General features: G+C 41.7%; 3 protein-coding genes across 5 annotated transcripts; 2 read left to right on the top strand and 1 right to left on the bottom strand.

Annotated features, from left to right (window-relative positions):
* The first annotated feature begins 235 nt into the window (after positions 1-235).
* Positions 236-10,194, top strand: LOC310965666 (transcriptional regulator QRICH1-like). 3 transcript variants are annotated; one of them, XM_083939391.1, is made up of 11 exons: positions 236-327; positions 1,465-1,724; positions 2,814-2,951; positions 3,039-4,325; positions 8,097-8,256; positions 8,935-9,089; positions 9,187-9,301; positions 9,370-9,478; positions 9,574-9,737; positions 9,817-9,907; positions 10,003-10,194. In XM_083939391.1, exons 2-11 carry the CDS (start codon positions 1,476-1,478, stop codon positions 10,190-10,192), a joined length of 2,658 nt encoding a protein of 885 aa, XP_083795517.1. In that variant the 5' UTR covers positions 236-327; positions 1,465-1,475; the 3' UTR covers positions 10,193-10,194. The 3 variants fall into 3 exon arrangements, with proteins under 3 accessions (XP_083795517.1, XP_083795516.1, XP_083795518.1); XM_083939390.1 differs by having other exon boundaries at positions 246-340; XM_083939392.1 differs by lacking the exon at positions 236-327 and adding an exon at positions 653-1,029.
* A 1,240-nt stretch (positions 10,195-11,434) lies between these two features.
* Positions 11,435-15,354, bottom strand: rpusd4 (RNA pseudouridine synthase D4). Its single transcript, XM_083939395.1, has 6 exons — positions 14,879-15,354; positions 13,591-13,798; positions 13,392-13,485; positions 12,729-12,879; positions 12,513-12,610; positions 11,435-11,653 (listed from the first exon to the last, which is right to left on the bottom strand). The coding sequence occupies exons 1-6, from the start codon at positions 15,288-15,290 to the stop codon at positions 11,450-11,452; spliced, it is 1,167 nt and encodes a 388-aa protein (XP_083795521.1). The 5' UTR covers positions 15,291-15,354; the 3' UTR covers positions 11,435-11,449.
* A 1,501-nt stretch (positions 15,355-16,855) lies between these two features.
* On the top strand, positions 16,856-21,935 carry LOC310966109 (WD repeat-containing protein 82-like). The gene is made up of 9 exons (XM_083939922.1): positions 16,856-17,166; positions 19,142-19,242; positions 19,357-19,423; positions 19,973-20,072; positions 20,766-20,882; positions 20,971-21,126; positions 21,214-21,283; positions 21,372-21,514; positions 21,612-21,935. Exons 1-9 carry the CDS (start codon positions 17,006-17,008, stop codon positions 21,642-21,644), a joined length of 948 nt encoding a protein of 315 aa, XP_083796048.1. The 5' UTR covers positions 16,856-17,005; the 3' UTR covers positions 21,645-21,935.
* Positions 21,936-23,607: the final 1,672 nt, after the last annotated feature.

Genomic DNA, 23,607 nt, shown 5'->3' with positions numbered 1-23,607 from the left:
TCCCCCTCTCTCTCTGCTTTTCAGTGCCAGATCATAAAGAAAAAACTAGGTAATTAATAAATTGGTATGGCTCCAAAATCCCCCAATATTCATGTGGGGGATTTTGAATCGATCAGACAAATGATGAAGCATCATTAGAGCCTGTGACAGAAAGCACACACTGAGGTAAAAGCCTGGTGCGTGCATGTCCTCCTCCTCTCTGAGGATGGGAACTCTTGTTAACAGGACACCGCGGCAGGAGCGTCGCCCGGCAGAGCAGTCTGGAGAGGCGTCGTTTTTCGGGGCCTAATCTACTTCCGTCATTTTATATCTCACTGGATAAACAAAGTGGGTGTTTTTGGTATGTGTCGCCGTGGGGTGTATGTTGGAGTACTAATACCACTCAACTGGGATTCAACTGGACACATAAATCTGTGCTTTAGCTGAAGCTGTGAAACTAGTTTTACACCGACGCGACGTCAGACCTCCGCAGCCTGCTGCTGCCGCCGCTGTTAATGTTTTTATCGCAATCTTAACCACACCGCTGTTCGCGTGATTATACCGCAGCTCCACGTATTATGTGGCGAAGTCAACGGTGTGCTGGTGTCGGTAGCTGTTAGACGTTTATCGGCTTTTTAGGTTTAAACACCGTGCCTTGGCGGAAAGGAGAGGATTTCGTTTTTATTTAAGGTAGCATGGCAGGATCCAGAGCACATCGAGCTAACGTTAGCACAGCGGTTAGCGTAGCGTCATGTTATGTGCGCATTGTATGGACTGTAGCTTTAATGTGTGTTAACTCAATGCTTTAAACAAAATGTGGGGCTTAATTACACAGTTTCCCCGTAGATATCACACTGGTATTCGGCGGTGTTAAATGTGTAAACTTTCCGTAATGGGCTGTGAAAAAAAACACTGCTAGCATCGATAAGCTAACATGCTAACCCCTGGCTGTAACGTAGACAGTTATTACACAGACGGATATACAGTAGTGTTGGTGCTCTTTAAACAGACCCAAACTGTCTTTCATATGACAACAACGTGCAGTAAGATGTGAGCTATTTTTGTCTCTGTTTAAGATAAAATTACATGGAAAACTTAGTCATTGTATCACAATGTACTTTGTCCCGTGAGTTTATTGTGTTATTACAACAGACCATGTATTCAACTAGCGGGGTTTTACTTATTATTTTGCTGATTATGTTGTGCTTATACAAGTTCACTGCACACTCTTATTGAGAATATTCTCCATTAAACTCAAATGGGGGCTATTTTGGACTCTCCAAAGTTTATATATATATATATATATATATATATATGCTGAAAGTATATATATATATATATATATATGCTGAAAGTATATATTTATCTTATATTCTATTTTTGCTAGTTATATTGTCAATTCTTGAGAGCTGCTAAACTGTGTTTCGTTTTCCTAAAAACAGTGGCCATAAAGAAATTCTAAATGTAAGATTCAAATCTTTCTAGGTCAATTGAGGATGAATGATCAGGAGAGTGGGGTGGTGTCCTTTGATGAGTATGTGCGGCAGAAGGCCCGCACTGTGCCTCAGCACAGGATGAAGGAGTTCCTGGAGTCTCTGGCCAAGGGCCCAGGGGTGCTGCAGGAGTTCAGCCAGCAGGAAGGGGTAGCCACCACCACTGCCATGGTGTACCAGCAGCAGGGTACAAACTGTGTCTATGCAGACAGTACAGAGGTAGCTGGCTCTCTCCTAGACCTGGCTTGTCCGGTAAGAGCAGGTCCTTTTTTTAATTATGTAATGGTTGTTGATGCAGAATGCCATATTCTTCATGTGGTGCAATCTGCTGCGCCTCATATGCATGCTTTATGACAGGTACAGGTGTCCTCTGCAGAGATAACCCCTCATATTTCTGTGCAACAACAGTCTGAACAGCAGCTTCAGGTGCAGGTTAGTTTATCAACAGTGTTGTACGCCACTGCTAGTTTCTCCTTCCTATCAGCATAAGCACTGACTACGAAATGCTATTTTTTAAATTTAACAAGATAGATGGGGCCTGCAAGGTCCGGCAACACTGTCATTACTCACTGCCAAGGGGAAAACGAATGAGAAGGCAATGTGAGGTTTGAGTTTTTTAAGTTGTAGTGAAGTAGCTTTGCTCTCAGCTCTGATACTTTCAACCACTCATTGTTGAGAAAATGAGGAGAGAATGGATCAAATCAAAATCAGTCTGTAATCAGTTATTTTTCATTCACTTTTGGAAGTAAAGCTGCCATTCTGCTGTTACGTTCATAATGCTCACAGTAATTCCATTGTTAATGCTTTTAGCTAACTCCAAATCTATAATTGTAAAAATACATCTTTATTACAATTAATATGTATTGTTTCTTAAATGTGAGATGCTTCATGACTCCATTCAGTAATGCATTCACTCAGGTCTTTATTCATTTTCTGGTGGTTATTAGCCTCCCTGCTCTGTACTGGTTGTTGGAGGCAAGTGTGATCAATCATTCACCTTCTCTCTCCTGCTGCACTTGTGTTTGTTACTGTGTCATTAAATATATAATATAACTTAAGCCCATCATGGAAAATTCCACAAGACAGCTTATTAATCTAATGTGGAGTTAACGTGAAGACTCTTTGATCAGCTCATAATGGGTTATTTTTTTTATTAGAGCAGCTTCACATTGTATTATCAGAGATGTCTTGATTTTGAGATAAACTCACCGTTTCATCTAAATTCAATTTTTTTTTTATAGAATAAATTACGTAACAATGTGTCAGTGAAGTAAAATAAGTCATTTTTTAAAGTGACTGCTGACAGGCCTGTTTCTACTTCAAACTCTTTCTCTGTGCCAGGTTCAGATTCAGGAACAGCAGGGCCAGACAGTTGGCCAGGTTCTTCAGGTGGCCTCCCCCTCTCAGCAAGACCTGCAGGGAATCTCAGCAGCCCATTTTGTCCAGCAGGGAGAGCTCACAGAGGAGCAGCAGCAGCAGGTACAGGATTTTTTTTTTTTAACAGTCACATATATCATGTGCATCCATGTGATACTGGTTTGTTACTACGTCTACCTTCTTCTGCAGATTCAGGCGCAGCTGGTTGCCGCTGTAGCTGGAGGACAACAAATCCAGTTGTCAACAGGACAACAAATCCAGTTACAAGGAACGCAGCATATTCAGCTGCTAGGCGGCCAGCAAATTCAACTTCAGGCTGGCCAACATATTCAACTACAGGATGGTCAACAAATTCAGCTACAGGATGGCCAACAAATTCAGCTACAGGATGGCCAACAAATTCAGCTACAGGATGGCCAACAAATTCAGCTACACGATGGCCAACAAATTCAGCTACATGATGGCCAGCAAATTCAGCTACCAGATGGCCAGCAAATTCAGCTACCAGATGGCCAGCAAATTCAGCTGCAGGGTGGCCAACAAATCCAGCTACCGGATGGCCAGCAAATTCAGCTACACGATGGCCAACAAATTCAGCTACCGGATGGCCAAAAAATTCAGCTGCAGGGTGGCCAACAAATTCAGCTACAGAGTGGCCAGCAAATTCAGCTACAGAGTAGCCAGCAAATTCAGTTACAGGATGGCCAACAAATTCAACTACCAGATGGCCAGCAAATTCGTCTACAGGGTGGCCAGCAAATTCGGCTACCGGGTGGCCAACAAATTCGGCTACAGGATGGCCAACAAATTCAGCTACCGGGTGGCCAACAGATCCAGATTCGGACCATAGAAGCCATGTCTCCCTCGCATCAACAGGACTCTCCCAGGGAGGCAGAAAGGAGGTCCGCCACTGTCTCAACTGTTCTCCAACCTGCCAAGAAGCGTAAGGTAGATGTCCCTGTGTCTGTGTCTTATGCTGTTCCACAGGGCCAGCAGGTGGCCACAGTTCTAGCCATCCCTCAAGGGCAGCAGCAAAGCTATGTGTCCCTAAGACCAGATTTGCTCACTGTTGACAGCGCTCAACTGTACAGCACTACAGGAACAATCACAGGTCCCACAGGTGAGACATGGACCATCCCTGTGTATTCCACGCCCCAGCAGCAGGGGGTAACTCACATTGCCATACCACAGGACACATACAACTCAATGCAAGTTACCACCACCAACGGTAAGGACAAAATGTCCCACAGTTCCTCATCAAGGTCTGCAGATGTGCAGACGTCTTCCACTGGAACACAGGAAGAAATAGTTCAGACCCTGTTTCCGGCGCAGTTCATGAACGGTAACATTCACATCCCCGTGGCAGTGCAGACTGTAGGAGGGACTTACAACGCTACACAGTCAGTACACATATGGGACCCAAATGAACAGCAGAGCCAAGGAGATGAGGAACAAGAGCAGCAGCTCCATCTGCAGGTTCGAACTGACCTTTTTATTATCTGATTTTGTCTTATGTTGTGTACCCTGTTTTTTTCCATAGCTCAATGCATAAAATGGATTAACAATAAATCTTAAATTGACCTTAAAGGTCCCATATTACAAAGAGTGATTTTCATGTATTTTTAAATCATAAAGCAGGTCGAGGTGCTATTCAAATACTGTAAGTACTGTAAGAAAATGCTCAATCCACAGAGGCCTGTGAATGTTCTAATTTGTCCAGGTCATCGTTATCCCCAAAGCAACTTCAGTCAAAAGCAACTGGACTTGATTATTTGTCTAGGAAGACGTTTCACCTCTCATCCAAGAGGCTTCATCAGTTCATGTACGCATCTAACCAGGCTGGGACTGGTCCAACTAACTGGTGTGAGATCCACCTCTCACAAGACCGATGATGTCACTGGAACCTGTTGTGCTCCAAGTGCCAACGACCGTCGTTAGAGTGGCAGTAGTTGGTGGGAAGTTGGTTTCGGCTTCGTTTGTGCTCTATTGAGTCTTAACAACAGTCGTTGGAGTCACAGGAGGCCATTTGTGAACAGTTGTTCTTTGAGGTTAGATTGTTGAATCTCCTGGGAAGGGATGAAAGGGCAGCTCTGTAAATTGGAGATAAGTGGTGTCTCAGACCTCCTCCTGTGTTTAGCGATGGTGTCTCTACTTTTACATAGATGGCTTCTTTTACTCCTCTTTCAAACCATCTGTCCTCTCTGTCCAGGATGTGGACATTGTTGTGATCAAAGGAGTTGGCTTTCTCCTTGAGATGTGTAAGTGGACAGCAGAGTCCAAGCCTGAGGAGTTAGCTCTCCTGTGTTGGGTCATGCGTTTATGCAGTGGTTGTTTTGTTTCTCCAATGTAGAGATATTTGCATTCCTCGTTGCATTGGACAGCATAAACCAGATTGCTTTTGTGGGTGTGTGGTGTTCTGTCCTTGGGATGTACTAGTCTCTGTCTGAGTGTGTTACTGGGTGTGATATACACAGGGATGCAGAGTTTGTTGAAGATCCTCCTGAGTTTCTCTGTAACCCCAGCCACATACGGGATGACTATGATGTTTCTCTTGTTTTCTTTTTCTTTCTCAACCAGTTTGGTTTTCTTTCTGGAAGCAGCTGCCGTTTTCACAAAGGTCCAGCTGGGGTAGCCACAGGTTGTGAGGGCACCTCTCATGGGCTTGCGTTCTTCCCCTTGGGCCTGTGAGCTGGTGGGTACGTTATCAGCTCTGTGTTGCAGTGTTCTGATAACTCCAAGCTTGTGTTCCAGGGGGTGGTGGGAGTCAAACAGTAGATATTGATCTGTGTGAGTGGGTTTTCTGTTTGCACCTCTTTGGATTTAATTTTAACCCATGTGTCGTCCACATATCTGAACCAATGGCTCAGTGTTATTCCTTTGAAGTAGTTCAAAGCCTTGTCCTCTACCTCCTCCATGTATAGATTTGCCACAATAGGGGATACTGGTGAACCCATGGCACAGCCGTGTTTCTGTCTGTAAAAAGTGCCATTAAAATGGAAATATGTGTTGTTCAGGCAAAAATCCAGAACTTGGCAAATGTGGTCTGGTTTGAGATTTTTTCGGCCGTGTAAGGAGTTGTCCTGGGTGAGCAGCTCTCTTACTGTGGCCAAAGCCTCCATGGTTGGAATACAGGTGAACAAGGAAGTCCCCATTTCCATTCCAAGTACCCTAATCCACGGAGCACGGTACAGATGTACAGTGTGAGTGCACCCTAATATTGTGATTTGTCAAAGACTCCTTTTTTTTGTAGTTCACCAGTATCCCCTATTGTGGCAAATCTATACATGGAGGAGGTAGAGGACAAGGCTTTGAACTCCTTCAAAGGAGTAACCCCTAGCCATGGGTTCAGATATGTGGACGACGCATGGGTTAAAATCAAATCCAAAGAGGTGCAAACTTTTACCCAACATATAAACTCTGTGGGCAGAAACATCAAGTTCACCAGTAAAGAAGTCAAGGACAATAGATTGCCTTTCATAGACTGTGACGTCCATATGGAGAATGACAGGAGCCTCCACATTGGGGTATACAGAAAACCCACTCACACAGATCAATATCTACTGTTTGACTCCCACCACCCCCTGGAACACAAGCTTGGAGTTATCAGAACCCTGCAACACAGAGCTGATAACGTACCCACCAGCTCACAGGCCCAAGGGGAAGAACGCAAGCACCTGAGAGGCGCCCTCACAACCTGTGGCTACCCCAGCTGGACCTTTGTGAAAACGGCAGCTGCTTCCAGAAAGAAAATCAAAGTGGTTGAGAAAGAAAAAGAAAACAAGAGAAACAACATAGTCATCCCATATGTGGCTGGGGTTACAGAGAAACTCAGGAGGATCTTCAACAAACACTGCATCCCTGTGTATTTCAAACCCAGTAACACACTCAGACAGAGACTAGTACATCCCAAGGAAGACAGACCACACACCCACAAAAGCAATCTGGTCCATGCTGTCCAATGCAACGAGGAATGCAAATATCTCTACATTGGAGAAACAAAACAACCACTGCATAAACGCATGACCCAACACAGGAGAGCTAACTCATCAGGCCTGGACTCTGCTGTCCACTTACACATCTCAAGGAGAAAGCCAACTCCTTTGATGACAACAATGTCCACATCCTGGACAGAGAGGACAGATGGTTTGAAAGAGGAGTAAAAGAAGCCATCTATGTAAAAGTAGAGACACCATCGCTAAACACAGGAGGAGGTCTGAGACACCACTTATCTCCAATTTACAATGCTGCCCTTTCATCCCTTCAAGAGATTCAACAATCTAACCTCAAAGAACAACTGTTCAGTAGAGCACTAACTAAGTCGAAACCAACTTCCCACCAACAACGGCCACTCTAACGATGGTCGTTGGCACTTGGAGCACAAAGGGTTCCAGTGACATCATCGGTCTTTCAAGAGATTAAATACCTGGATTTCCACATCAGATAGTTGGACCAGTCCCAGCCTGGTCAGATACATGAACTGATGAAGCCTCTTGGATGAGAGGTGAAACATCTTCCTAGACAATTAACCAAGTCCAGTTGCTTTTGACTGAAATTGCTTTGGGGATCAATCCACAGAGAAATGCACACAGTCTGTATTCAGAAACTCTGTCTTTTAAACAAGGGACTTTTTACAAGTTAGTATATTATATATATATATATATATATATATATATATTCTATATATAAGTAGGAAGTGCTTCTACAGTGCAGTTGCAGTCATTCCCTGTCTGCAATGATGACGCGTGATGCCTAGAGCGGGGGTGCAGAAGAGCCGGAAACATTGACTTATCAGAGCAGAATGGGCTTTTTCAGGAGGGGGAAAGAGTTTCAGATGGTGAATACAGATATATTCGACAGACCGTATGGGAAAAATAATGTTTTTGAACATTTAAGCATGTAAACATGTTCTAGCATTAACCTAAAATACAAGTGTGAACCGAAACATGAGCATGATATGGAACATTAAAGTTGTCATGAGAATAAAAAGCATGGCAGACATCTAATGTTATTATCAGGAAGTACTAAGAACAATACCAGAAATCTACAGAATCCACTGCTGATAGTGTCTGAAGCCTTGCAAATAGATCCTTTGTTTTCTTTGAGGTGATTTTACACTGGTCTTGAAATATCACATGTAAATTATTGATACTTAATTATACTCTTGTCTAGCTGAATATAGATGTGTTTGTCCTTGCCTCCTTTTTCCCAGAAAACTATAACTGTGTCACTTATTTTGGTTTCGTACAGGGTCACATAGAGACGGAGGCTCATTCTGAACCGCCTACAGAGATTATGGTTCCTATCTGCTTAAAGCCAGAGGAAGGCCTCGAGGTTTGGCGTCTTTGGGCGAAGCGAAAAAACGCAGAGCTGAACAAGCAGGAAAAGACAAAGTTTGCACCCATAGGACGTGAGTCAACTAATAATTATTTTAACTAACATTCGTATTTGACATTTGTCCAACAACAGGGAAATCTAGTAGCGGATGGCCCATAGAGGGCGCTCTGGGTGCAGATCCCGTCCACCCTAAATCTTGCCGGTAGTGTTTTTGAGGGGCAACCCACAGCCTTGGAGCTGATACTGGTTCCGATAAGTCAAATCTCTCAATCTAAGTCTGATTGAGACAATCACTATCGGACAAACTTGTCAAACAACTTGCACCAGATCAGCGTGACCAGAAAACCAGTGACAGGTCAAGAATACAATCAATCATTTTGTAGGCAAGGCACTATTCTTCTTTCCTTTCCGACTTTTACAAATCAAAGAAACAGATTATGTCTGGATGATACGGTCTAAATGACCTCAAGCACCCTCTCATGAAAAAACAAGATCCCACTATTATATTTTTGTATCAACAGAAAGTCTGCTTAATTTTTGGCGTAGCCCCCCTGAAATACATTCCACCAGTCGTCACTGCTGATATCTATCATTTCATAAACTTATTCAAACCAACTTTTGGGTCCCGATGTATTTGCTGTTCATGTTATGCTAGTTAGTAACTTTTATTCCACTCGAAACTGAGAAAAAAAAAACCTGTAAACTTCTAATAAAACCTTGCCTCTACTGATCTCTCTGTGGCTGCATACAGGTCGTCAGCCCCTGCGTTTTCAAGAAGACTTGGTGTCCTGCGCAGTAGCTGAACTCAACTTGGGTCTTTCCCTGATGACGCAGGAGGCACGAGGATCAGACGAAGAGCAATTCACAGCCGATGTTCTATATTATGTTTTCTTGTGCATACAAAAGGTCAATATCCCAATGCTCAAATATAATAATAATATATAAGTATTATGCCAAAAGGCCGTCTACTTGAAGTTTTAACCTGCACATTTTTCCTTTTTAGTATATCTCTGAAAATGGACGTGTGGATGATATTTTCTCTGATCCATATTACACACGTTTTTGTGGGTGTTTACACAAAATCCTGGATGGTTGGAGTCCCAGCATCCACCCTTTAGGTAAGAGAGACACTGTTTACACTTTCATTTGCCTTATAGACAGAATTGCTTATCGAATTTCATCCTAGGTTACGTCATCCCAAGTCACGTGACAGAGGAGATGCTGTGGGAGTGTAAGCAGCTCGGTGCACATTCACCAGCCACATTGCTCACAACTCTCATGTATTTCAACACTAAGTAAGTAACTGCATCTTAGAAATTAAGGACCATAATCTGTTCTTTTTAAAAACATGCATGTTCAATGTAATCACTGTGTGTGTGCTCTGTCACAGGCATTTCCACCTTACAACACCTGAACAGCACATGAAAGTAGCTTTCTCTAAAGTCCTAAGACACACGAGGAAGAACCCTGCTAATGCTAAGGACAAAGCGACCAGTATCCGCTTTCTCAAAGGACAAGGTCCACACGGCGCAGGACAGAATGGTGCTCAACACAGTAAGCATCATGTTGAAGTCTTGCTATGAGTCACAGCCTTTGTTGTGTGTATGAATGTAACGTGTGACCTCTGTTTCAGGAACTGATGACATGTATGAAGAGCAGATCGAGGATGCTGAGAATCCTCTCCGCTGCCCCATTAAACTTTATGACTTCTATCTCTTCAAATGGTGAGCGACTATATCAACTATATCCTTTGAAACTGGGTACTTCTTCTGTGTGTCTGTATGTACCCAAAAAACTTGACTCCCTTTTTCTTTTCCAGTCCTCAAAGCGTCAAGGGGCGCAGCGATGCATACTACATGACTCCAGAGCCTGTCGTTGCACCAAACAGCCCGATGTGGTACTCGCCTCAGCCCCTCACGAGTCAGCAAGTGGAGCACGTGCTGGCCCGCATCATCGTGGTCCGAGAGATTCAAGAGATCATAAGCATCAGTCCAGACATCATTAGTTAAACTCAGAGGTCCGATTGGACTCATGGGAACTTGTTCTCGAGTCACTGATTGTTGACTATGCAGTATGTATCCTGACTCCATAAACCTCAACAACCATCATCTCGAATCAAAGGGAACAACTTCTGAATCAATCATTTATCTCTGCGAGGAGTGCATCTTAAATAAAAGCAAAGATTTTTTTTTTCCTGGATGGGTTGGACTGTTCTCTCGACTACCTTTGTAAGCCATTGCCTCTGTAACCTTTAAAGTGGTATGGGAGGCTTTAGTGTCACCACTGCTGGACTATGATTGACCTCCTGCCCTCTGAGCTGAAACATTTTTCTGTAAAAGTATCAATATGAGGATATTTAACCCTTCACCACTCAAACCTCACAGACCATCTACAGCACGCGTCTCTTGAAAGTCCCAGTATGATACACAACATCTTAACGGGCAATTACAGGGACCCCTGCTCACACCTTTTTCTACACTGACTGCATTTTGGATCACACATTAATACGTTCAAAGCTGAAGAACTTGTGCCTGGTGTTAAAAATGACATAATTTATGCTTGTGGATCATTGAGTGAGTCGAGCCTCAGATATCCACAAGGTCAAAGTGCTATTGTGGTCATTTGGGAGATTGGAAACATATTTCTCAGGTCAAAACTAGTGATGTAAACACCCACCAAGGATTCTTGCCAATTTATTTCCAGTATGTATGTATAGTAGGTTACAAAACAGGACATGGCGATGGAAACACCTTTGTTTAGCTAACACAAAACTAATCCTTGTATCAAAAAGGTCATGACAAGCAATTCAGAGGTGGAAAGCGCCGTGTTGTCTGCAACATTTGAAACAAGAATTAGTTGTGGGGCTTATTCAAAAAGGACTTGTCACACCAACGGCACCCATCTCCTAATGGTGCCTCCCATGAGATGACATGTACTGCAATTTCCCAGCTTGGGATCAATAAAGTATTTCTATTCTGTTCTATTGTATTCTACATCTGAATTAACTACATTGACAAAAATAGTTGTGATACTGTACAGTTCTGCTTCAATTGTTTTTTAATAAAAAAACAAGTTGTATATCACTGTACAGTCATTTTCCATTTGATCATTTTACAGAACCTCACAATAAATACATTGAATTGAAATAACCCAGTTCAATATAATTCCACTCGAATGGTTCACACGATACACTTTTCTCCCCCACATTGCAGTCTGAATTCTTTCACAACCGATACCCACGACATTTAGACATCACTTAGATGTGGTTATTCAACGTCCTTTTTATCAGGAAGAGTTAAATGCAGGCGACTCAGTGTCTGTGAGAAGTATTTAGGCAGGGGACAGGACACCGTTACGTTGGTTTGATTGGTTCCTGGCAGCGTCAGCTGTCGAGAGAGCACATGGAGAGGAAGATGCCGGGCTTTGCTTTGTTCCAGTCCAAGCTTTTCCAGCACACGTTCCGGTAATTTCTGTGTACCAAAATGAGCAGATTTATTATAGAAGTTACAAATGTGGCAGAAATGTCGCTTCTCCTTTCCTGTTTGTCGATGTTTAATAATTAAATAATATTATAGGTGCAAGTAACCAAAAACTTTCCGTACTCGACGTGTTATTGAATTAAAGCATGATCCATCTGTTTTAAAGAGGCACTGTTTTGGATGCCAGTAGGGTGGGTTTGAGGATCAGTGAGATCACGAGTTGCTGATTTCCCAAAGGCCACAACCTTAAAGCGGAACAATAAGACATTTCATCAATATGTTTGCTATGTGGGGTGGAGATGAACGTACAAGATGCTGGTTGGTTCATCCCCAGCACCTAGTGGGACAGTTAACAATGTAACTAAACTTGGGGCAGGCAGCTTAATGTTGGTGGTGTTGGGCAAAAAAAAATAAAAAATTTGTCAGAATTTCTGACAAAAAAAAAAGACTTCTGCACCTCCTCTTACTGTTTTTGAGCTGTGACGGGAGACTTTGGCTAAGCACAGGTCATTTCAGAGCGGGAGAACTTTTTTTGCTTTTTACCTACTGTTGCTTTGATGCCAAACATACAGTCACATCGGTTTGTAGAAGACCCTTTTTTATTATTCTTTGCCATCCCGCAGTTGTATTTTAAATCAACATTATTAGGCAGTAGTTATTCAGGAAATGTTCAAAGAACAGCAGGGATCTATCAGAGCACAGCTTTAACACCAAATATGCTTAAGTTTGCTCTCTTTGATCAAGAAACAGCTGATGATATACCACTCGTTTTTTGATTGTTAATGGTATGCATACTGGCATGTGACACTTGTGAACGTATTCTCTGTGGTGCATTGTGAACGTATTTTACCTGTGGTGCCAGTTTGCTCAAGTTGGAATATTTGTGGTCACCAAGAATGGGGCAAGTCAGAGCGAGTGCCATGTGAACCCTCATCTGGTGCTTCACTTCTGTGGACACAAGAACACAGACATGTAGAAATAAAACTATCCAGTCTTCTAAAAATAGAAATGTAACAAACCTAATTAGCAATCATTTTCTGTAATCAAAAAAAGGCACCAGTCTTACCAGTAAAAGGCTGGAGCTCCACGAGGCTGCAACCGCTGCTGCTGTCCAGGACTCTGTACTTGGTTACTGCAGCATGGGCTTGACGATGGCCGCGGACTTTCGTCACACCGTCGCCTGAATCATTCGTTCTGAAAAGAGGACTAAGAAACATCTGAAATTAAAATAAAAAAATAACAAGTTAATCAATATACGGTTTACTGTCAAGTAGGTTTTGACTTTATTTACCTTGGTATTTGATGGATACAATAAACAAAGGAAGTAAAAATAAAGGCAAAGTACTGCAGTCGCACAAATGTAGAATATGAAACTAACAATAAAAATATAAAAGATAGTACTATGTAATAGGATAGCAATATAATATGAATACATCTACAATAACACCAATATTAATAATAATAACTGACTAGTAATTTACTTTAAACAACTGTAAAAGGTCAACATAAAGCAGGTTAACTATATGTGACCAACAGCAGAAAACAAAACAAAGAAAGCCGCTCTCTGCATTTGTGAAGATAAAACAGGTACATGTTTGTTTTTACAGCACTCAAAAAATAATAATAATAAATTTTATTTATAGTGCCCTGTTCATCAAAGATCTCAAAGGGCTACAGGTTAAAGAAGAAAACTAACTACTGCAGCATCAACCCGCAGAAGAAGACTCACCTTGTAGTGCGGCCGAGAGCCTGTGACCTGCTTCTCTATGATGGGGATGTCGATCACGCCTTCAGATGGAACAGGCACGCCCACCGTGACGACCCTGAGGACCACCAGCGAGTGTGTGAAAGACTGAAACACGTCAAGTGCAGCATGTGGTGTGATGATACCGACGCACAACCTTCAAGCTACCCCTCACCCGTCTTACCAGTACTTTCTGTGCACTTGGTTATTTCTGTTAAGGTTGAGTATGTGCTCCACTACTTCTTCCCTCCTGGCCAGCAGCAGCGCTCCTGTCGTCTCCTTCTCCAGCCTCAGACAGGGCAGCAGCTGGGAATCACACTTGATCTTCCTCTCGTCCATCATTTTGGAGAGGACAGGAAGCACAGAGGAGATGGATGTGACCCCACTGTCTTCTGCAACAACAACAACAAAAAGGTACATGTATTCAGCTACAGCTAACTTCTGATACTGTAATACTACACCGCAGGTACACTAGTTATTACAAGACAATAGAGCCCTACCAATATATGTACATATATATATATACAGCACACCAACACTGGCTTAAATAAAGTGCAGTTCTTTATATTGGCAGCTGTGCAAAAAAAAATGTAGGTTTTCAAATACAGTTTTTGTTTTATCAGGTAATCTTCACAGTGATGTTTTTGGAGCTGCAAGGATTCGATCGACAGAAAAATGATGAACTATTGACAATCAGTCAATCAGAAACGTTTTTTTCATGCAAAAATGGCAGAAAATGCTGCTTTCAGCCTCTCAAATGTGGAGATTTCTTCTGTTTTATATCATAGGAAAGTGAATATCTTTAGGTTTTGACTGACAAAACAAGACATTTCAAGACACCACCTTGTACATTTCAAATTAATCTAGAAATTAATCAGTTCACTAGTTGCAGCCCTAACCTTTTGGTCTATGAAATGAATAAATGTCCTAGAGCCAAAAGTGAGTTGTTATACAGTCGATAGTTTTATCCGATCAAGAGTCCAAAACTTGACTTGAGCTGAAACAATTTCCTATATCTAAAGAATGTTAATCTGCAACGCTTTTAATAATCAATCAATCATTTAAGTAATTCAAACAAACACGTCTTGATGAGCTGTGGACATTTAACATTATTTAATTATTACACTGATTTAATTTTGAGTATAAAGTTTGTGTTGCGAATTTTAAGGGATTTGGTTATAACAAAATCATGAATTTACAGTAGCCTTATTTCTTTAGAGCTGAAATGATTAGGTGATTAATCAATTAGGTGAGTGAAAGTTGATTATTTTAAGTGAGTAAGTAAAGTTTATTTATATAGCACCTTTCACAGATAGGAACCACAGTGCTTGACATTAAAATAAATGCATTAAATAGTAAAAAATGGGCTAAACATAGAGACATAAACGGAAACACAGCCATGAAACTCTTCTAACTAAAAAAACTGAATTTTGTTGATTATCTTTTCTATGCACAGTCTCCTGTGGGTTCACCTCTGACAGGAACACCGTACGGTTTGTTGATGACCACTACATCAGCGTCCCGGTACAGCACGCCCCTGTGCAGGTGTTTGGCCAGCACGTTTGGGTGCACCTGCTGCAGCTGCAGACTGAACCGCTTCAGCTCCGTCACCCTCTTCTGCTGCTCGGACAGAGGAGGCTCTGCCGCCGCCTGGGGCCCCGTCTTCTCTCGCTGGACCTTCCGCGCCAGATCGATCGCCCTCAGCCGAGGTTTCTCCTCCGTGTCGGAGCCTGGAGCCTGTTCAGCGGCGGTGGCCTGGCTCCGGCTGAGGGCCGGTGCTGCCTGCGGACACCGGCGGCAGTTTGTCCGCGGTTTGACCCGAGAGAAGCCGGCCATGAGGCCGGAGCTCCAGGCAGAAGAGGCCGCTCTCCTGCAGCTGTTCATCGTGTAGAGTTTGGTCTACGAACACCGTAGGTCGGTGTGAGTTAACCCCGAAACACCGACAAACTCCGGAGGACACATGCGCAACGTTTCCGGCTTTACACTTCCGGGTCGGACCTTTCAGAATAAAGGCGTACAAACTTAATTTCCCAAACTGCCGAAGCCCCAAAACGTCATACATTAGATACATTTTATTATCTCTGTTTCCCCAAGATAATAGATGATTAATTTGAGAGATAATGAATGAAACGCCTGATGTTTCCATCACAGTGACAGGCCACGCCTGTAAAGACTTCTCATATCTCAAAGAACACTTTGGACAACACTGACAGGTGATTTCAGTTGGTTATTTACTGTTATAAAATTAAACTGTAATCTGTATATTTATGTGCACATTGTCAAACTCCTCCCCGTACTGGTATTTATGTTGTTGTAATATAATATTGTTGACAGTAAAGTTTGTAAAAAACAACACATGTAGTTAATGAGGACATCAGGCTCACTCACGCCTCTGATAATTATAATAACTTTATTTAAGCTTTATTAAGCTGATGCCTTGCTAACCGTCTTATTAGATGGCACACACTAATGTTATCTGTAATAAAAAGATATAATGGTGTATTCTCCTGCTCCTCTGACATTGATACACGGAGTTATGTTTCCTGCTATGATTTAATAGACTACACTATCGTGTATTTTTTCCGTATCATGGGAAAACTGAGGAAATACAATGTATGTAATATATGACCCTTCAGGGCTTCTGTACCAAACAACTAAAAAGCAAGAAGATGTTAATAGTTGTAAAAGTGTTTTTGGTGAAAACATCTAATATTTGACTATTTATTGTCTGAATAAACATCACAAAAATGTAACAATTTTGTCAAGCCGTGTTTTCACCAAAAAATGGACCAAGTCATGGCAAAAAAAATTAAATATGTGTAATCTTAAAATTACAAACAGTGTTACTATACGTGTAAAGAAAAAATACCAATCTATTTACATAAGTCATTTTGTAAAAGAAAGAAGCCAGGCTTTCCTCAGCTGGCTGCCAATATTAAACAATGTTTTTTCTTTTCCATTTCTAAATATACACAAACACAGCATATGTTAAATCATATGATCCCAGTGAGCTTTAAAATGTTATTAGAATCTTTTATTTTGGTGATATTTTCTTTTTGGTAACCCCTTGACCCCCGGGCTTGTTGTTATTGTAGACTCACAGAATGTGGTGTTTACCTCCATGTTTGTCAATAAAGATTGAACAAAGTAATAACAACAACAACAATCATATATGTATACATTTAACAACATCTATATCTATAATAACTAAAAACACAAAATCAAAAAATACTATTTACGCAGGAACGACTTCCTGTGGAGAGGCGTCGTATTTCCGGTTTAGGTGTGCTCGTTCGCTGTCCCGCCCCTGCCCGTTCCGCGGACGCCGCTGGATGTGATGGTGATCGCTAAACACCGCCCACCTGGTGGATAATGACGCGCAAAGCGAGCGCACTGTTTTCGTTTGAGCCGTTTCTCGCTCCATGTTTGCTACAAACGTTTGGGTTTGTTGCGGTTTTTCTGAAAACGTAACAGTGTTTCTTTCAGATGGTATCGCTCATCCATGACTTGACCATAAATGACTCCCAGGCTTCATTGAGTCAGAGGGAGAAGAGGCCCACTTTTAGCCTTGGCACTATTTCTAACGATAAGCTGCAGCCATGAAGATCACAGACAGCGTGCTGCGAAGTTTCAGGGTTGCAAGAACATATCGAGAAAATTCGCAGAAAGTCAACTGTGTGGACTTTAGCCCAAATGGTGAAAATGCAGTATCAAGCAGCGACGACGACTGCATCGTGTTGTATGACATCCGAGAGGGAAAGTAAGTGGCCAAAATTATTAACATAGACCAGTAGTAACCCTGTAATGCATTTATCACCAAAATACCTTACGTGCCTAGGGGCCCCGGATTGGCCAGACTTTTTTTTTTTTTTAAATTTACCTCACTGGGGGAAAAAAAGCTTGCCTCCTGTTGGGGCCCTTAGAAACATGAAAAACATTCTCCCCTCTCACCACTGGGAAAGTCTGATCACAACCCGGTTCACCTACAGCCACTGTATACCCCCCTGGTCCAAAAACAGCCGGAGACAACTCAGACCATCAGGAGTTGGTCCTCTGAGAGGGAAAGTGCCCTGAGAGACTGCTACAACACCACAGTCTGGGATGTGCTGATCGACCCGCACGCTGAGGACATAGAGGGGATGACACATTGTCTGACTGAACTTCTGCACAGACGTGGTCTCCCCCTGTCAAGACTGTCCGCTGTTACCCCAATAACAGGCCATGGGTAACGCAGGAAGTTAAGGCTGTCCTCAACAAGAAAAAGGCTGGCTTCAAGAGCAGGGACAGGGAGGCCATGAAGGCAGCACAGCAGGAGCTGAAGCACTGTGTGAGGGAAGCTACGGAAAGCTACAGGAGAAAGGTGGAGCCACAGACCAGGTCAGAGGACAGCTGAGGAAGCTCCAACCCAGGAAAGCAGCAGGCCCGGATAAAGTGTGTCCGAGACTACTGAAGACCTGCGCTGCAGAACTGGGGAACCAATACAACGGATCTTCAACCTTAGCCTGTAGCTAGAGAGAGCGCCTACCCTTTGGATAGGTTCCCAAGAGGAACAGGCCCAGCGAGCTGAATTACTTCCGACCAGTGGCACTCACTTCACACCTGATGAAGACGTTGGAGCGGCTCTTCCTCAGCCACCTCAGGCCCCAGGTACAACACGCCCAGGACCAACTGCAGTTTGCGCAGATGTTGGTGTGGTGGTTGCCATCCACTACATGCTGCACCGAGCCCACTCCCATCTGGATAAGGGAAGCAGCACAGCAAGGATTCTCTTCTTGGACTTCTCCAGTGCCTTTAACACCATCCAGCCCCCTATACTTCAGGACAAACTGAGAAGGGTGGGAGTGGACCCCTGACTGGGTCAGAGACTACCTCACTGACAGGCCACAGTGCGTCAGGCTGAAGGACACCACATCTGACACTGTGGTCAGCAGCATTGGAGCCCCTCAGGGAACAGTGCTCTTACTGCTCATTTCTGTCATATACAGTCATACATATTTATCTTATACATTTCATCTACGGTATATTTACTTTATCTGATTTCATTTTCCGTGAATTTTATTTTACCTGTATTCTTACACTTACTAAATATATATTTAACTAAGAGTTTATTGTTTACTGTTTAATTTTTTATACTTTTTGTATTTATTTAGCTAAGAGTTTATTGGTTATCTTATACTGTATTTTTTTAAACCTCCCTTGAGCTGCTGTTAATTCAATTTCCTTGCGGGTGTCATTCCAAAGGGATCAATAAAGAGAAGTCTAAGTCTAATAACAATTGAGTTTCTGATTGGATAGATATGGGAAACATTTACCCAATCAGCTGCCGTCATGTGGCCGGGTTCATAAGGTCAGTTTTGAAACTAAACCAAGATCTAATAAAGAAAATTCTTAAATTGACAGGATTTTTCAAGGTTGGGGACTCTTCTTCTGTCCTAGAGTGTGATAAAGCATGATTAATAATTAACAAGCAGTAGCCTAGGGGCCCTGAGAACCTTAATCTGCACCTACCTTGGCAGTGGTTCACCACCTGATCAAAGGATCGGCAGGTTTAGATATGCTGTCCTTTAATTCAATTCAATTAATTTTTACCTGCAGTGCCAAATCATGACAAAAGTTATCTTGAGACAAAACAAGCAGTAGCCGAGGGGCCCACAACCACCTTAATCCGCCACTGTCTGTATGTACTGTTTGTTAATTTTCAATGAAATAAAAACATGTATTCTGTCCTCCCTCAGACCTAAAAGCTCCCTGTACAGTAAGAAGTATGGAGTAGACCTCATCCGCTACACACACGGAGATTCACAGACAGTGGTGTACAGCTCCAACAAACTAGATGGTAATGACTCAGTACTGACAGTCAGCTGTTGGAAAAAATGCACCAAACAAACAGTATAAAATAGAATATAGTACAAGCACATAATAAAATAAAATATTGATTTTGTGATTGTAGATACCATCCGATACCTGTCACTCACTGACAACCAGTACATCAGGTATTTCCCAGGACACACTGCAAGGTGAGTAAAAAAAGTAAAATAGAAGGATAATAATGTGCTTTTTTGTATGTATCTGAAGTATGCACTCTGGTTGGAAAAGTACCATCGAAGTATATGTATTTTAAGGCTGCAACAAAATTATTTCCATAATCAATGAATCTGCAGATTATTTTGTTGATTAATCAATAAATTATTTGATCTATAAAACAAATGCCCACAATCTCCTGTCATGTCTTATTTTGTCCGAAACTCAGAATATTTAGTTGACTATAATGTCAACCAGCAAAATCATCACATTGATTAAACAAGAACATATTTAGCTTTTTTTTTATCCAAAAGGTGACTTAAATTATTAATTGATTATCAATAGTTGCAATACACATCATTTTTATGCTCTAACAGTTGTGTAGTGGATGACATGTCAAACCAAGGAGTTGCAACACTACCCATTTCTCCACAGTCATTAAGTCTCACTTTGTCTTGTCTGCCCTTGTCTAATTTTACTTCCCCTAAAATGATTGTTTATTATACTTAATGGTTAAAGTTTGCTCCGTTTGTGGATTTGTGTAGGGTTATTGCTCTCTCCATGTCACCAGTTGATGATACGTTTATCTCAGGCTCGTTGGACAAAACGATCCGGATCTGGGACCTGCGCGCCCCGAACTGTCAAGTGAGTCGTCCGGCTGGAAAATGACACTTCCTCTGCTCTCTGTGTGCAATTACTCACATGTCTAATTACAGCTACTGCTTAAGATCCGGACTTATTGTTTTATTTCAGACTTGTCTTTGTTAGCTGTTTTTTTATATGAGTTTTAGGAATTTTATTTTCATTTTAAGTTGCTTTTTATTATTATTATTATTATTATAATCCTCATTATTATTATTATTATTATTATCCTAATCATCATTATTATTATTATTAGTATTGTGTTATTATTTCCGTTTCAATATACACTGTTGTAATAGTCAGATTTTTTTAAATTGCGGTCCTGACATGTTTTTGTTGCTCAACCATCTAAAGCACATGAAAAGTGCTAAATAAATATAGTTTATTATATTCCCAGATTACAACTGAACTGTAAATCCGCAGTTACCAAACCCCCTTTTAATAAGCATTTGTCGTGTGACCACTGGGTGTCTCCACACCTGCTTTAGGAACCACTGACGCACTTGGATCTGCCTTCTCAGTTAAACACGATGCTGCACACAAAAGACTAAATGGAAGGAGAGACATTTATATGAACAATGTATGCATCTTTAATTAGACAGGCTTAAATATAGTGGTAATACTTTTGCAATATCTCTATCAAAATCCAGACTCCCTCTTTTCTGCTTTGGATTAATGTCTGTGTTTTTGTTTCAGGGGTTGACTAATCCGCTGGGGAAACCTGTATGTTCCTTTGACCCTGATGGGCTGATATTTGCTGCAGGGGTGGAATCACAAGCCATCAAACTATACGACCTCCGAGCTTTTGACAAGGTTAAAAATAAAAGAATAATACACCTGCTTTATTGTTACCTCTGTTATATTGTATTATATATAATATATTTAATCCCTCTGTGAAAAGGGTCCCTTCGCCTCCTTTGAGACGAGGTTTAATCGCTTCTGTGACTGGAGTGGACTCAAATTCAGTAACGATGGGAAACAGATTCTCATCTCCACCAACGGAGGGATGATCCGTGTCCTGAATGCTTTCAATGGATCTGTGCTGCACACTTTTTCTGTAAGAGACACACAGTCATTAAATCACCCCTGTCTGTATATTAGTGTGATTGCTTGAAGGTTTCTCCCTATCTTTGCTTATTTCCAGGGCTACAACAACAGTAAAGGCATCTCCCTGGAGGCCTGTTTCACTCCTGACTCTCAGTTCGTTATGATTGGTAAGCCCTAACACGTCAGTTTTAATATTTTGGTCTCTTCCTGTGCAAACTCTGTGGCGACTGTGTTGAAATGTGTCTTGTTGTGCAGGCTCAGAGGACGGGAGAGTCCACGTTTGGAGCACTGAGAGTGGGATGAAGGTGGCTGTGCTGGATGGGAAACATCCAGAACCTATCAACACTCTGCAGTTTAACCCCAGATACATGACGTTCGCCAGTGGCTGCACTACCATGGTGAGATCACACTTATCTCGTCAGTCTGTCGTGTAAAGTAGCTGCTGCTGAGGGACACACTCATCTCTAATTTCTTCTTCTTCTGTTCTCTTGACAGAAATTTTGGCTCCCGTGTTTGGACGAGTCATGAACAAAGTGTGCCCTCGTTGTAAAACACATCATGATGTCGGGTAATTTGTTGGATTGTGTTCTTTGACCTGGTGAGAACCTCGTGGCCTGATCAGTGGGAAAAAAACATTTAAAACTTTTTACTTGGAGCTTTGTTTTTAATTTTTAAAAGAGTTGACGCTGTGCTGACAACACAAAAATATATTCCACATACCTCAGTTTTTTTAAACGCAGTTCAACATGCAGCATGTTTCAATGATGTTTCAACAGTTTTTTTATTGTTTGAATATTTGATAATAAAGTTTTTTATGATGAAAAACAAATGCTACTATTTTAACTTTTTTTGACATCCTTAGTTTTATCATGTATCGGATCAATCCTGACATACAGTAGTAGGGCTCAAACTCATGATTATATTCATTTTGGATTAATCTGACTGTTTAGGGTTTAGCTATAAAATGTGAATGAATGGGGAAAAATGTGAATCACAATTTCCTAAAGTCGAAAGTCACTTCTTCTCATCTTCAACCAACAATCCACACCCCCAAATTATCACATACGACAGAAAAGGAGCAAATACGTATAATTGAGAAGCTGTAACTCGGTAAAGTTTGGTACTTCTCACTTGAAAAAAAAACCCCAGAATAGATTAAATGATTGTCAAAATACTTGTTGATAGTTTTCTCTCCTTGATTAATTAATTCATTGTTTCAGCTTTAAATCAATAAATTAGGCACATTTACTGAGAAAATTTAGGTGTTTTTACAATTTCTCCAGTAAAAAAGACCGAGATAATACGAGTCCCAAAGTTGCTTGTTGTATATAAAAACATACAACATGAAACACGATGAATAACTCTTGTGCACTTTGTTACTTAGATAATTACAGGTTAGTATGTTGGTGCTTCTCCAAACACTGTTACTGACACGAGCTCACTTCACAGGTACAAACACAAGTCCCTCAGTCAGTAAACCAATCTGTGAACACACACGCAAGCGTGAGAGAAAGAACACCGGCCGTTTTAATCAGTTTAATGAAGGAGCGTTTTTCTTTTCTTTTTTTGTGCTCATAAAGTGTGTCTTCCTGTGGTAGAGGAGGAGGGTTGGGGGTCCTGTTGAATAATGTATAGATGCTTGGGTTGTGTACTCACCACTGAGTAAATAATGGATGATCCTATCACAGGTAACCTCACAGGTACACACTTATCTTTCTCTCACCTCCCTCCGTTTTCTTTGAGAGTGATGTCTCTGTGAAGAGTGTTGTTCAGAGAAAAGTCATCACAAAATGTGATATCACAGAAAAAAACCTGTGGAACATTTATTCAGGCTTCTCCTCCACACCCATCCTCCCTTGTGTCTCAGTAAATGAGCTTGCTGATAATTTAAATTTGAAAATTACAAATATTATTGATGCCATTGCACCCACTAAGGTGAAAGTGGTCCCTGGCAATAAAAGGTCTCAATGGAGAAATGCCACACTGGCAAGAATAGAAAAAAGAGAGTGTTGGAAAGCTGAACGCACGTGGCGGAAAGAAAATCAAAATTTTCATTGACATTATACAACAGGTCAGGTCTGTTAGTGCACATGCGCAAAAGTTGCACGCTGCCTGTTACTGCTCTGGTCTTTGAGTTTGCTTTTTTAAAAACTTTCTTAACTTCTATTCTCCTTTGTTCGTTCTGTTTCTTCACCCTAAGGTCTGTGAAGTTCTGCCCTCTAAAATGAGGTTACTTCGCTAGTTTTTGTGTTTATTTTCGTGCTGTTTTTATCAATATTGCTTCCACCAGTACACGCTGCCTTTGTTTACTCCGGAGAACAGCTGATCGTGCTAATGCTGGCCGGCATAGTGGCCAGACCAGCTGATATTCCACCCGAACTCTGGAGAAAAACACCGGGGATGCAGAGGTGGGAAGCAACGTCTGGGAACTGAAGGAGGGTCGAGAAGGGGTGGGCTTATGATGAGGAGAAGATTTAAGCCGTGCCTCCCC

Source organism: Echiichthys vipera (genome assembly GCF_963691815.1).
Source record: "Echiichthys vipera genome assembly, chromosome: X".
Taxonomy (NCBI): Eukaryota; Metazoa; Chordata; class Actinopteri; order Perciformes; family Trachinidae; genus Echiichthys; species Echiichthys vipera.
This window is presented reverse-complemented; position numbering and strand designations above follow the sequence as displayed.

Excerpts from the sequence above, each read along its gene's own strand:
- LOC310966109 (XM_083939922.1), top strand. The coding sequence starts at position 17,006 with ATGAAGATCACAGACAGCGTGCTGCGAAGTTTCAGGGTTGCAAGAACA. Across the intron at positions 19,243-19,356 it reads CAGCTCCAACAAACTAGATG|ATACCATCCGATACCTGTCA; the intron begins GTAATGACTCAG and ends TTGTGATTGTAG. Across the intron at positions 21,127-21,213 it reads CTGTGCTGCACACTTTTTCT|GGCTACAACAACAGTAAAGG; the intron begins GTAAGAGACACA and ends GCTTATTTCCAG.
- rpusd4 (XM_083939395.1), bottom strand. The coding sequence starts at position 15,290 with ATGAACAGCTGCAGGAGAGCGGCCTCTTCTGCCTGGAGCTCCGGCCTC. Across the intron at positions 12,611-12,728 it reads GGAGCTCCAGCCTTTTACTG|AAGTGAAGCACCAGATGAGG; the intron begins GTAAGACTGGTG and ends TTGTGTCCACAG. Across the intron at positions 11,654-12,512 it reads TGAGCAAACTGGCACCACAG|AAATTACCGGAACGTGTGCT; the intron begins GTAAAATACGTT and ends TTTGGTACACAG.
- LOC310965666 (XM_083939391.1), top strand. The coding sequence starts at position 1,476 with ATGAATGATCAGGAGAGTGGGGTGGTGTCCTTTGATGAGTATGTGCGG. Across the intron at positions 8,257-8,934 it reads AAAGTTTGCACCCATAGGAC|GTCGTCAGCCCCTGCGTTTT; the intron begins GTGAGTCAACTA and ends GGCTGCATACAG. Across the intron at positions 9,302-9,369 it reads TCCCAGCATCCACCCTTTAG|GTTACGTCATCCCAAGTCAC; the intron begins GTAAGAGAGACA and ends ATTTCATCCTAG.